At 41.4% G+C, this 13,483-nt stretch overlaps 2 protein-coding genes across 6 annotated transcripts in view; one reads left to right on the top strand and one right to left on the bottom strand.

Moving 5' to 3' along the window:
- The window catches only part of PAICS (phosphoribosylaminoimidazole carboxylase and phosphoribosylaminoimidazolesuccinocarboxamide synthase), a 50,520-nt gene that overhangs the window by 20,179 nt on the left and 16,858 nt on the right, over positions 1 to 13,483 (bottom strand). For all 4 annotated transcript variants that reach the window (XM_082609322.1, XM_082609324.1, XM_082609323.1 and 1 more), the window contains 3 exons: positions 13,044 to 13,180; positions 8,848 to 8,914; positions 4,154 to 4,351 (listed from right to left, as the gene is read on the bottom strand). In XM_082609322.1, the coding sequence (XP_082465448.1) occupies positions 4,154 to 4,351; positions 8,848 to 8,914; positions 13,044 to 13,180 (402 nt within the window). The remainder of the gene's footprint in view (positions 1 to 4,153; positions 4,352 to 8,847; positions 8,915 to 13,043; positions 13,181 to 13,483) is intronic.
- Positions 9,559 to 13,483, top strand: part of PPAT (phosphoribosyl pyrophosphate amidotransferase) — a 37,669-nt gene continuing 33,744 nt past the window's right edge. For both annotated transcript variants that reach the window (XM_082609347.1, XM_082609346.1), the window contains exon 1: positions 9,559 to 9,869. In XM_082609347.1, the coding sequence (XP_082465473.1) occupies positions 9,742 to 9,869 (128 nt within the window). In that variant the 5' untranslated portion in view covers positions 9,559 to 9,741. The remainder of the gene's footprint in view (positions 9,870 to 13,483) is intronic.

Raw genomic sequence — 13,483 nt, 5'->3', positions numbered from 1 at the left:
ACTATCCAGTTTTTAAACCTGTACTGTTTTCTCCACATTCCCTCTGGGTTTGACCAGGAAGATGCAATTAAAACAGGGAAAAGAATAAATTGTGGACTTCCCTGGGGGCACAGTGGTTAAGAATCCAGCTGCCAATGCAGGGTACATGGGTTCAAGCCCTGGTCTGGGAAGATTCCACATGCCGCTGAGCAACTAAGCCCGTGCATCACAACTACTGAAGCCCACACACCTAGAGCTCGTGCTCCACAAGAGAAGCCACCGCAATGAGCAGCCTGCTCACCGCAACGAAGAGTAGCCCCCACTTGCCTCAACTAGAGAAAGCCCTTGGGCAGCAACGAAGACCCAATGCAGCCAAAAATAGATAAATTTATAAATAAATAACTAAATAAATAAATGGTATGCTGCACGAACAGCAACTCTGGGAAAGAATGTTAAAAGTGTCAATATTTAGGCCATTTTAACCTTTAATGAATAATTGGGCTCATGGGCAGGCAGATGATTTAAATCAATCCTTAACTTGAGGTGGTAAGTACATGTCTGGGTTTAAGAGCTCTTCTTTTTTAGGTTTGTTACCTAGTAGTCATATTTGCTCAGCTGTCTATCAAGCTTGATAGACTAGTAGCCAAATCTATTGTTCAAATATACACAAGTTATTGTTACTCAGAGGAAAGTCCTCCCCTATACCTAAGGGAATCAAAACCACAGAATCAACTTATGGTAATGATCTTGTACATTAAAAAAAAAATTGCTACTAAGAAAAAAGAGAGATTCAGTTTAGATGATATGATTGCTTCTAATATAGGTATTAATCATTAAAGCAAATTGCATGGCTTCATACGGTGAGAAAAAGAAATCCTCCCATTAGTCTCAGTTGTTTACAAAATTCAAAACTCCTATCAAGACTACCAAGAAAATGTAAATGTCATTTCACATTGTGAATTACAATGGCCAAGTATGACAGCACTGGAGCCATCCCTCTATTAAGGTTGCCCAGCTCCCCACCTGTGGTTTAACAACTGCCAAGACTGTTAGTCATATCACTACTATCACACCAAAACATAATCATAGTGCATTTCTGTGCAGGAGGGAACTGAAACTTAAAAGGTTAAATTTTGATATTTTAGTAATGAGACTAAATTCAGGAACTTTAGGTACAGCATGTATAATACAGTCTTTTATAGTTTGCTCATGAGTGACAAAGAGAAAACTAAAATTGTGATTTACTGATTCTCATTCTGGTGCTTTTTCCATTTGAATTTCTAAAAATATCTTAATTTGGAATATATGCCTGTTTATAAAGAAAGCAGTTTTATTTTACATTTTTAATAAACTTATTTATTATTTTTTAATTTTAATTTTAGTTTTGGCTGCATTGGGTCTTCGTTGCTGTACGCAGGCTTTCTCTAGTCGCAACGAGCAGGGGCTACTCTTCATTGTGGTGCACGGGCTTCTCATTGCGGTGGCTTCTCTTGTTGTGGAGCATGGGCTCTAGGTGAGTGGGTTTTAGTAGTTGTGGCTCACGGGCTCTAGAGCACAGGCTCAGTAGTTGTGGTGTACGGGCTTAGTTGCTCCATGGCATGTGGGATCTTCCCAGACCAGGACTCGAACCCATGTCCCCTGCATTGGCAGGTGGATTCTTAACCACTGCATCACCAGGGAAGCCCCAAGAAAGCAGTTTTAAATAGACCACTGATGGTCAACTAGACATAGCACTTAACTACTAGCAAGTAAAAATTATATAAGGCTTAACAGAACTCTTAATCCATACCCTAAAACTAATCATCTGTTTAAGAATTTTTAAAACCTTAGATTTTCCACAGTATATAAAACCTGGAAAACACCTTTCAGCATTTCTTGTGAACCAAGTTAAGTTTTAGCTATGTTAAGCGTGCCAAATAGATGATTGCTGGAGTACTTCACGTGGATGACCAACCTTCCCAGTTGCATGCAGGACTTTGAGAGTCAAAACTGGATCACCCTAATTCACCTGTCCTTAAACCCTGGCAAGTACACTGAATAGGTGCCTTATTAAATAAGCAAATAAAAACTTGGGCCTGTACTTATCCCCCATCACTTAAATGCATATATATAATCCCATAGATGGGTACAATTACTACGGGGACACAGAAGCTAGTTGTATTGTTAACAGCTTATAGTGTCTAGCAACTATAAACCATTTTAATGTGTATGGGGAGGAGATAACTTGTGAGGTTAAAAAAATGGGGTACTTGGGGCTTCCCTGGTGGCGCCAGTGGTTGAGCGTCCGCCTGCCGATGCAGGGGACACGGGTTCGTGCCCCAGTCTGGGAGGGTCCCACATGCCACGGAGCGGCTGGGCCTGTGAGCCATGGCTGCTGAGCCTGCGCATCCAGAGCCTGTGCTCCACAGCAGGAGAGGCCACAGCAGTGAGAGGCCGGTGTACCACAAAAAAAAAAAAAAAAAAAAAAAAATGGAGCACTTATTTGTACTGCAAAAGAAACCTAATATTAGTTTGATGCCGTCTCTAGAAATCTACTCAGTCATTGGGAAACCACCAATCAAGGAGGCCTTGAAGTAAAAATCCTGGGTTGTATTACTTATGAACTGAGGGAGGTGCTTTAAATTTACAGCAATATTTTCACCCTCAATGCATAGAGGGATTTATGATATGGATGACAATTTAGGTTGTCAAGTAAACGTATTTTTTACACATTAATTAAAAATGTGAAACAAGGTACTTTGGAAGAGGCAAAATTACTCAAGTACCTATTCTGTATTGACGGAATGGGTTTAACTTGAATTACCTTGTTATTTTGTGGAAGGCAGATCTATCTTCACTGGAAACAAAGGTATTAAATTCCCCTTTGGATTTAAGAAAGAGTAATTAATTAATTTTAATTACTAATAATTAAGATTAATGCTTACTGGAAAATCTAAGAAATGTGAGGGCAACTGGGAATATTGGAAGTAAAAGGAGACAATGATATTAAACTGTAAAATTAGAACTGGAATGAAAAAGAACAAAGCTTTTACTTTACAGATAAGGAAATGGAGGCTTCACACGTTGAATGATCCAAGGCACAGGGTCTCTTACACTGTAGGCAAAGAGCTCAAATCTTTTGCTGGCTGAGATTTTATACACTACAGACCAATCAGCTTTTGCCTGAATCCCTGCAGAAAAACCGTTATCCTAATTTCCCTTCTTTCACTCCAAACGCCCTCCACAGAATGTTTTGATCTGAATTTCATCTTTTGAATAGATTTCTCTATTGGAAATCATCTTCATTCAGTTTTAGAGCAGGAGGTAACCCTGCAGATCTTGATCTAGTCCAAATCTCTCACTTGGGGAATGGCAGGATGAGAAGGCATGGTTGCAGTCTTCAATTACTTTTTAGGGCTTTCAGGTAGAAGAGGGATTTGAAGTTCTGTATAATCTCCAATGGGTGGAGCAAATTTATATAGAATTTTAGGGACTAAATTTCAATTCATTAGAGCTGCCAAACACCAGAATGTGCTTCTTTCACAGGTTAAGTTCCTTAAGTTCCTTCATGCTTCATGTAAGCCTCTCCTAAGATTTCCTAGCAGAGGAAAGTTGCAGAAATACATGCCAAAGACTGTAGCAAACTGCTAAGATTCCTTTTTTTTTTTTTTGCGGTACGCGGGCCTCTAACTGTTGTGGAGCACAGGCTCCGGACACGCAGGCTCAGCTGCCATGGCTCACGGGCCTAGCCGCTCCGCGGCATGTGAGATCTTCCCAAACCGGGGCACGAACCCATGTCCCCTGCATCGGCAGGCGGACTCTCAACCACTGTGCCATCAGGGAAGCCCTAAGATTCCTTTTAACTTACTGAATGATACCACTTAAGTACTTCCAAACCAAGTAAAGTGTTACAGTGAAATTTAAGTTTCTGGTTTAATTTAAATAAGTTTAGCATGTGAGACATCCCCAAACATGTTGTTAAACCAGATAATGCCATCTCCCCATTAAAGAGATCAGAGTGGTACAGGAGGCTGTAGGGGGAGTCACTTACCTACTTCCTATAACAACTGAAAAAAAAAAATCAACTGGTTATCAACAATTATTTACCCAAATAATGTCATTTCCCAATGAAAAGGACCAGTATGTATACGTGAGAAAGAACATGAAGGGGGAGGCTACTGGGAGAGCCACTCACCTGCTTCCTGTAACAGCTGAAAAATACAACTGGTAATTTTATTTGAGATTGCAGCTTTTCCTTCAAGGTGATTCTTTCTGGCTGCATTTCCTGCTGTAATCTGGTCCTTGGACTGCAGGAGGACTTTTCCTGGACTATCCAACAATTCATAGACTTCTTTTGTTTTACCCTCATAGAGTTTTTTACCAATCTTCAGTACTGTGGAAATAAAACAGAAACATCGGATTTCAGGAAGTTTCGTAGAGAAGATAATTTAGAAGACTAAATTGTCTAGAACAATGAATCAGTGAACATAGCATAATTAAATAATTTTAATAAAAATGAACTCATCTGCATAGAACCTTACACTCTACAATTTTCAATGCATCATCACATCTCATTCATAAAATTTTGTGATGAATTTTAATTATGTAAATAATTATATAGATTAGGAAACTACGTATCAAAAAGTAGAGGTCACACAGTTAAGAAATAGCAGAGCCAGAAAAAACCATGTCTTCCAATATCTAATGCTGTGTCGTGCTCTTTTCGCTATCAACCTGCCTCTCTCACAGCAGAACTGAAGTAGAATTAGTTAAAATACATTAAAATTAATGCAACAACATGAGTAGTTTCATATATGTTCTCACAAAACAATAACTAAACTAGCTTGCAGGGAAAAAAATGCTGTATTTTTCCCATCTTCTGCTTTCCATGGCAGGCAAAATGGGAAAGTTCAGCCAGATATGTTTCTTGATTTCAAGTTAATGTGCAAGAGGGGGCACCTCCACCCACTGAAGTTAGCCCATTTGGAAGCATCCCCCATCCTTGATCCCCTCTCCTCACTAACAGCTACAGAAAACTGTGAAAAGTAAGGACAAGAGAATCCAATTTTGATCCAGGTCATCACACCTAAAGAAAAGTAGACTTGGGTCATTAGAAAGAATGATTTCGATGAAGATCAGAGATAATAGACATTTAAGGACTTAAAATTTCCAAGAGGAGAAATCACCTCTCATTCTCCCAGAACATCAACTCATTCTCAGTATCTGCATTTTTTAGTGTCCATGTGCCAGGTACTAGGGATGTACCAGTAAACCGAGTTCCTGCTCTCAAGTGACTGGAGTCTGAGGGAAGCTGAAATTAAACATCATAATAAGTATAATGTGAGAAATACAGACTATGGGATCACAGGTTCATAGCAGGATCACTTAACCTAACCTCTGATGTCTAGAGGTCAAAGAAGGAAGTCTAGAACAAAGTGAGGATTAGGCTGAGATCTGAGGAATAGTCAAAATTTAGCTGGAAGACGGCAAGGGGTCAAGACCAGGGGATGAAAGAGCACCTGGCAGAACTTCAGTATGTTTGGAGCACTGTGTGTGTGTACATTGCTGTTGGGTGTGAAGGGGTGGGGAGTGGGATGGGGTAGCAGCTAAGGAGTAGAAAGGGAAGGCAGGAGATAAGCCTGAGGAATTGGGCAGGGGTCACATCACCAATTAATGAAGGTATCGATTAAACAAAACAGATACAGTTCAGTTTAATAGTTGCCACTGCAGGGTACCTAATTCAGTTTAATAGTTGCCACTGCAGGGCACCTAATTCAGAGGATGAATTCCCATCCTCTAACTGTAATGTCTTGATTCACTGACAAGGCTTAAAAGGTCCTTCCAAGAATGGAGTCCCAGCTCAGGGCTCCAAATTCAGATTTCTCTATTCCCTTCCTTGAACTCCAACTTTGTAACTGCATCTCTATATCCTCCTCTCAGGCTTCTAACACGCTCTTCCCTAGGCCTGAAACACTGTTTCCTTCCCTTCCATTTCACTACCCACCCTTGGGGTCTCACAAGCCATGGTGATTGAGTTTACACTTTATCCTAGGAACAACTATAAAGCTTTTAAGTACTTCAGTAAAATGACAGAGTTTCTATATTAGAAAGACCATTATGGCTGCTGTGTGGAGAATGAAATGAGGAAGGGGTGGGTGGAAGAAAACTAGAGACTGAGAGACGACTTACAATGCTGTGGCAGCAATCCAGGCAAGAAATGTCCTGGTCTAAAGAAAAAGCAATTGAGTAAGACTCAAGATATTTAAAAGGTAAAAGTTTTTATAATAATTGATTCAATATGGGGGATAAAAGAAGGGAAAGTTAAGATGTTGCCTGGGTTAGATAATTTATACCTACTGCTCCTCTCTCTCAATTTATTTGAAGTGGTATGTACGTATGTATGTATTTATTTATTTACATATGGCCTCGCCGTGCGGCTTGTGGGATCTTAGTTCCCCAACCAGGGATCGAACCTGTGCCCCCTGCAATGGAAGCAAGGAGTCCTAACCACTGGACCGCCAGGGAATTCCCTGAATTGGTATTTATTACTTAATTTTTAAACAGGGTAGGAATTTCAACTAATGGATAGAAATAACATAACATTATAGGAGACATTTGCTGTAAGTGCCAAAATGCCTGCTACAAATTCATAGATGAATTCAGAAGATATCGATGAGGACTGAGAATAATTCATAGAGCTGACATTTAAGAGTATTGAAAAGTACAGAATTTCCACAAAGAGGTAAGAACATCTAGGACTGTGCTGTCCAATAAGGTAGTCACTAGCCACATGTGGCTATGAAACACTTGAAACGTGGCTACTCCAAATTGAGATGATGTAAGTTAAGCGTAAAATACACAGTGAATTTCAATATGAAAAAAAGGTTTGCAAAAATCACAATTTTTTATATTGATTACATGTTGAAATGATACTACTTTGGATATATTGGGTTAAATAATATATATTAAAAATCATTTCACCTGTTTCTTTTTACTTTTAAAAATGTGGCTACTAGAAAACAAAGTTACATATAGGGTCACATTATATTTTTCTTTTTTTTTTTTTTAGTTTCTGCTTTATAACAAAGTGAATCAGTTATACATATCCATCTGTTCCCATATGCCTTCCCTCTTGCGTTTCCCTCCCTCCCACCCTCCCTATCCCACCCCTCCAGGCGGTCCCAAAGCACCGAGCTGATCTCCCTGTGCTATGCGGCTGCTTCCCACTAGCTATCTACCTTACATTTGGTAGTGTATATATGTCCATGCCTCTCTCTCGCTTTGTCACATCTTACCCTTCCCCCTCCCCATATCCTCAAGTCCATTCTCAAGTAGGTCTGTGTCTTTATTCCTGTTTTACCCCTAGGTTCATGACATTTTTTTCTTAAATTCCATATATACGTGTTAGCATACGGTATTTGTCTTTCTCTTTCTGACTTACTTCACTCTGTATGACCGACTCTAGGTCTATCCACCTCATTACAAATAGCTCAATTTCGTTTCTTTTTATGGCTGAGTAATATTCCACTGTATATATGTGCCACATCTTCTTTATCCATTCATCCAATGATGGACACTTAGGTTGTTTCCATCTCCGGGCTATTGTGAATAGAGCTGCAAAGAACACTTTGGTACATGTCTCTTTTTGAATTATATATATAGTGTCACATTATATTTCTATTAGACAGCACTGTTCTAGAAGAAACAGCAAGAACAAACATAGAGAAGAGTAAACTTGGTGAATTAACCTGCCTGGAATGTAGGCTTAGGATTCATAAGAGAGAAAAACCTAAGTAAGGGTTGAAGAGGTAGGAAGGAAGCAGTATGCAGGATGTGAATGAAAGGTTCTTCAGAATGGATTTCAATAGCTTTCGCATTGCCAGAGAACATTTTTGGGCAATGAAGTGCCATTTAGAAACCATAAAAGTGAAAATTTGGAAAAATTAACCTGCCAAAAAAAAAATGCAAGATGGAAGGAAGTGGAAGAGCAAAGATTTTAGAGATCTGTCAGTTTAGAGGTATGGCAGGGAAAATTCTGGTCTAATGCATTGATTTTATGGAGTTGTTACTTGTTATCAGGACCATTTTGTTTAGTCTATAGTTTTTAACCTAAATTTAATTTTTCTATGTGGAAGAGAATGTAGTGACCGGACAACACAAGAAATTTGGTTCACCGTAAGTTTAGAAATAGAGTATGGGGGCTGGGGGACAACGTTTTACAGTAAAAATAGCACAAACAATCTTTCCTGAGGATCCTAATCACGAGTGGCCAAAATGATTATATAAATATGTAATATAATAAGTGCAAAGTGAAGGAAGGAAATTTTTCCCTGGTGTTTTTGTAACTCTTCAAAGCCATCACTGGCATAAAAAGGCTAAACACACACACAAAATCTGCACAGAAAATAGCAAATTTTTCAGAAGGTTCAATTATTAACTTTCTGGAATAGCAGGTTATTATTAGCCTCACAGGAAAAAGCAAGACTTTGGTTTCAAGAGTCAACACTAGATGCTCCTGCGATTGTTTTGCAACATCTACTGATTGCAAACGCGATTTCCAAGCACCTCTCCAACCCCTGGCCATTTCTCTTCCTAATGACCCTTTGCGCCTTTTCCCCATCCCAGAAGCAGTTCTGGATGTTTCAGAAAGTTCGGAGGCCTGGGAGTGCTTTGTTTCCGACGCACCGCTCGGAAGCGCCTGGGCCACATGCCCGCTAGCCCAGTGGCCTAGCGGGGCGGGTGCAGGGAGACCGGGTTCTGCCCGGGGAAGGCTGCCGTCGGGGCCGCGGAGCGCGCACGTGACGGCGTGAACCCTCGAGCTCAAGGCAGAGAGGCAGGAAGACCGTGGATGGCAGGGAGTCCCAAGTCCTGGGGACGCCTGTTACTCACCCTCGGCTGTCGCCATTATCCGGAGTGGTCTGGAAGCAGCAGCAGCTCTAGGAAGAGAGGCAGGAGTCTGGAAAAGAGGAGTGATCAGAGAGGCTCACGGGGCGGGGAAGGGAGGCACGGCCGATAGACACGCCCCCGCCAGGGCCGCGTAACCCAGAGTGCCCCCTCGCGGTCTCTTCGAGCACCACCGCGGTGACGGAACCTCGGGGGTCTCTGCGGATCGAGAGAACTTGGACTCTGGGAGCTAGCGCCTCCCGCAAGGCTTCCCGCCGCGCAGGCGCAGCGACGCGGATCGTACCCCGCCCTGCGCGGGCGCAGTTCCAGGAAAGAGGAAAAGTGGCGCGCACTGGCGGCCCCTCCCCACCCTACAGCAGCTCGCTGACTTGGCCCCCTCCTCGGCAGCGAGAGTGGCTCAGAGGTTGGAGCATACCAAGTAGTGACGGCCTGGGGGAAAGCATGTGGAGAGGGACATACAAAATTTACATCCTCTAGGACAGAAATGACGTTAACCCCGCTAGTCTCATCATCTCAGTCTCGGGTGTTGGAAAATAACGGAGATTTCCACGTGCAGAAAAATGATCTTCCCCCAAGCCTCCGGTGGAGGGCTAGCTCCACCCCCACAGGGCCTTTGACTCCGCCCCTCAGCCGCGGAGCCTCTCCCTCCGTCCTCGCTCATTGGTGGGCCTGTAGGGGCGGGGAAGGGTGGCGGTGGGCGAGCTAATCACTCTCACTTAGGGAAAGCACGCGCCGCCGCAGTAGCGAGGGTCGAGCCGCTGGTTAGGAAGCGGCTGCAGCTGGCCCGAGCTTTTGAGGCTTACAGGCCGAACGAACAACTGGTTGGTGCTTAGACCCCTGCCGCAGCGGCGGGTCCCTCCACGTGCTTTCGGCGGCGACATGGAGCTGGAGGAGTTGGGGATCCGAGAGGAATGTGGCGTGTTCGGATGCATCGCCTCAGGAGAGTGGCCCACGCAGCTAGATGTGCCGCATGTGATCACTCTGGGACTCGTGGGGCTGCAGCACCGGTGAGCGACTGGGTGAGGGGTGGGGATGGCGGCGCGTGTGCTTCTCCATCTGCCCGAGCCGCTTCCCGCGGCCGGAGTTGGCGATCTCGCTGGCGCTTGAGGACCGGAGGCCGGATCTCTCTCTTACCTGAACGGGTACCTGCCTGTGGCGTCCACCGATTGCTAAGGAGTGCGCGGGGGCTACCTTGCCTCCCTGGATTTCAGCCTGTTCCCCGCAACTCTTCGTGCTCTTTAGGGGCTCTCCCCTCTCTTCCGGTGTCGTGCACCCCTCCTTGGTCTGGCCAGTTTATAAGGCTCCGATTCGCTTGGACTAGCCCAGTCGGGGTTCTTTCTTGACTGCTTGCGGGTTTTAATCTCCCAGAGCCTGGAGCTGTTCTTGTGATAGGCTTGTGTGGGGTGACTGCTGGTCCAGGATCTACAATACACCTTGAGGTTTCGCGCGGAGCCTGCAGCCACCACAAGCTTTTGTTTGCAAGGGCAGAGCTACTGGGCAGATTGTGTATTTGAACGTAGGCATAGCTGTGGGAACTTAGGGATTCAAACCCGGGGAAGCTGAATTAGCTTGGTGTTCAAAAGGAACTACCGGTTCTAGATCTCATCTGAATTAACAGAAAATAACCCAATCGCAGGGAAGAGTGCATCTGCAAAAAATTCATTGGTAAACGTTTTAGATAACGAATGAAAAGGTTGGTAGTAAGGAAGTGCCAAAATAACTCCCCTCTTTAAAAGAGGGAGAGGAAAGTAGTTCCTGTCTGACAAGATACACATTGACTTTGAAAAACTGATAGATCCTTTGAGTTAAAAAATAACTGCTTCTGTGATCTTTCCATTACCTACTAACTGAACTAACTGGAAGTTGATATAAACAATTTCCTTAAGAAATATAAACCTAAGTTTGGCATTATCACTGAAAGTATTACAAAGTTTCCATAAGGCACTACCTCAGCAACAACTTCTAGAACAGTTAAGGAACTTGGCAATAACGCTTATGGGCAGTATGGGAGCATTATGTATAAATGCATTCCAAATGATTAGCTTTCCCTCACCAAACTTAAATTAGAAGTAGTCTCTTTGGTTTTTTCAGGGTCCTGAATACTTGAGTTTGAGTTTCACATCTTGTGTACTCCCTGTTTACTAAGAGCTGAGAGTAACTTAGAATCTGGGATGAATCAAAAAGAATATTTCTAGTTTGACTTACTCTAATCTTGGATAATTGTGGGTTAACCATAATAGAAATCTTATTTTAAAATACATTTACATTATTGAGAGGATTATATATAATCCAAGGAAAAACTAAAAGTTATTTCGTATGGTAGTCCAGAGCAACATTAGTTTATAACGTTCTTCGGAGAAGTTATTGTGGATATTCTGTCATGGGAAGAGGTATAAAAAACAAGGGATCTTTAGAGTTGCCTGGTGGTCTGTGAGAAAGAAATGAACTGACCTTGAATTTTTTTTTAACTATTTATTTTTTAGCTAAAATAACTCAGAAAGTTCATCCCAAGATCTCCTCTTTAAATGTGTGTGTAAAGAAGAGGGGGGTGATTTTTTTTTTTTAATGAATAACTTCATTCCTAACTACATGCACTTTTCTGTAGTGACTTTTAAGTGAAAGAATTATGAGATTAGATAATACAAGGTAAGGGCAATAAAAATGTGATTACTACATGATGATAGAGAAAATTAAATGGATTCTATCAGGCTGCTTATTTGATGGAGCAAGTATTTGTTAAACTGTAGTATTGAAAATTGACCTTGTGATATTTTCAATAACAGTGGCAAAAAAAACAGTAGCTTCTGGGGAAGAAAGATGTTAATGGAAAACTATTTAAATTTTCCCTGTGTAGGCATAGAATCATTAAGGTTCACTGAGAGGGCTGGTTCTTGCCCATAATCCTATCCAATTCAAAATTTTAAATTAGCAAAAGTCCTCACCCTTTAGGGAAACTGATTCTGATTCTAAGAATATGAAACTTCTTTATGCCTAGAAGATAAAATCTTCTGCTTCTCTAAGCTCTAAGTAGGGGTCGAAGGTTAAGAAATAATGTTTTTAATGGAATGGTTAAACAACAGGGTCTTACTGTATAGCACAGGGAACTATATTCCATATCCTGTGGTACCAATAATGGAAAAGAATATGAAAAAGAATGTATGTATATCTATAACTGAATCACTTTGCTGTACAGCAGAAGTTAACCCAACATTGTAAATCAACTATACTTCAATAAAATAAACTAACAAAAAATGTTTTTATATGGCATTGAATCAAGGAATGTCAAAATTAGAAGCCTAGATAGATTGTTATAGTTTAATATAGAGTTAGTTATATACAGTGTACACTGGCAAGTGGTGGTTTGTTGCAGAAGGCTCTGTCTACCTCCTCACCCTCCTCCACTCAATGGCTAGTTTTAAAACAACAGCAACAAGATTCAATTGATTTTTTTCCCCCATTTTGGATGAAGGGATTTATCCCTTACACGTTTTCTTCCTAAGACATGGAATCTAGAAGGTGAAATTTCTATCACTTTTGCATTGTATTTGGTTCTGTTTTTGTCTTAGGCATAGACATTTAGTGTCAGGGATAACAGAACACCTGAAAGTTGTAATGTTATGTATTTTATATATAAAAACAAATGGAGTATCAATTACTAGACAGTCATGTACTGGATGCTTAATTCAGATGGGTTTGTCCAGAAGTACTTCTTTTTAGTAGTCTGCTATTTGCAGGTTTATACCATAGCTCTACTTTCTGTCAGGGGGACTTTTCAATGTTAAACTAACTAGTTGTCCTCTTCAGCTGTAAAACTGTGTGTGCATGCTTGTTCATGCCAGATTCATATAATCACCAAGTGCTTTTTCAGCCCTAAAAATATTAGTTCAGTGGTTTGCACAGTTCTGGACAAATCACACACCCCCTCACAGATCAGAAATCTTCATCTTTAAACCACAGTCACATTTTATGGAGACTAGAATGACATGGACATATTTGAAGATTCCATAAAAGGAATTACTAAAATTTCATAGATTTACCCCATGAATCAACTAGTTAGCCTTTCCTTGGTTACTTAGGAGATGAAAATGCCTTTCAGTGAATTATCATTTCCCTGGGTTAGGAAATGAACCCTACAACTGATAAACATTTTCATACTTTTTCTAAAAATTTATGACATTTACCTGATGAAGTTGGGTCACGTAGGGGGTCTCCTGACTGCAAAAACATTCTGTACAACCTTTTGCTTCTGTTGTTCTTTGAGGAAACTGATTTGCAGTGATCTCAGGAGCAGTTTTCTTGAGAGATACTGCCACTGGTTCTGCAAACAGAGTACATAGCATATCACTAGAAAGGCACTTGCGAGATAGATGCACTCAGACCAACCTGGGGAATTAGTTCCCAGTTATCTTCATTTAGTTTGTTGGAGAACACAGGAGTAGATTATCAGAGAACTTGCTTTGAGTTGCATATTAAGGCTGGAGTTAACTTTTTTGATTTTTATCTCTTAGAAATAATGACCAAACATGTTACATTCCTATAGTGTTTTACACTCCCTTAGTTGGAAAAGTGACTTATCCCCAAAAGGGTCTTAAAGTACTACTGCTTTGTTATTCTAGTGAGT

The sequence above is a fragment of the Mesoplodon mirus genome (assembly GCF_964341445.2).
Source record: "Mesoplodon mirus genome assembly, chromosome: 2".
Taxonomy (NCBI): Eukaryota; Metazoa; Chordata; class Mammalia; order Artiodactyla; family Ziphiidae; genus Mesoplodon; species Mesoplodon mirus.
The sequence above is the reverse complement of the archived record's forward strand: the minus strand, read 5'-3'. Positions and strand labels throughout refer to the sequence as shown.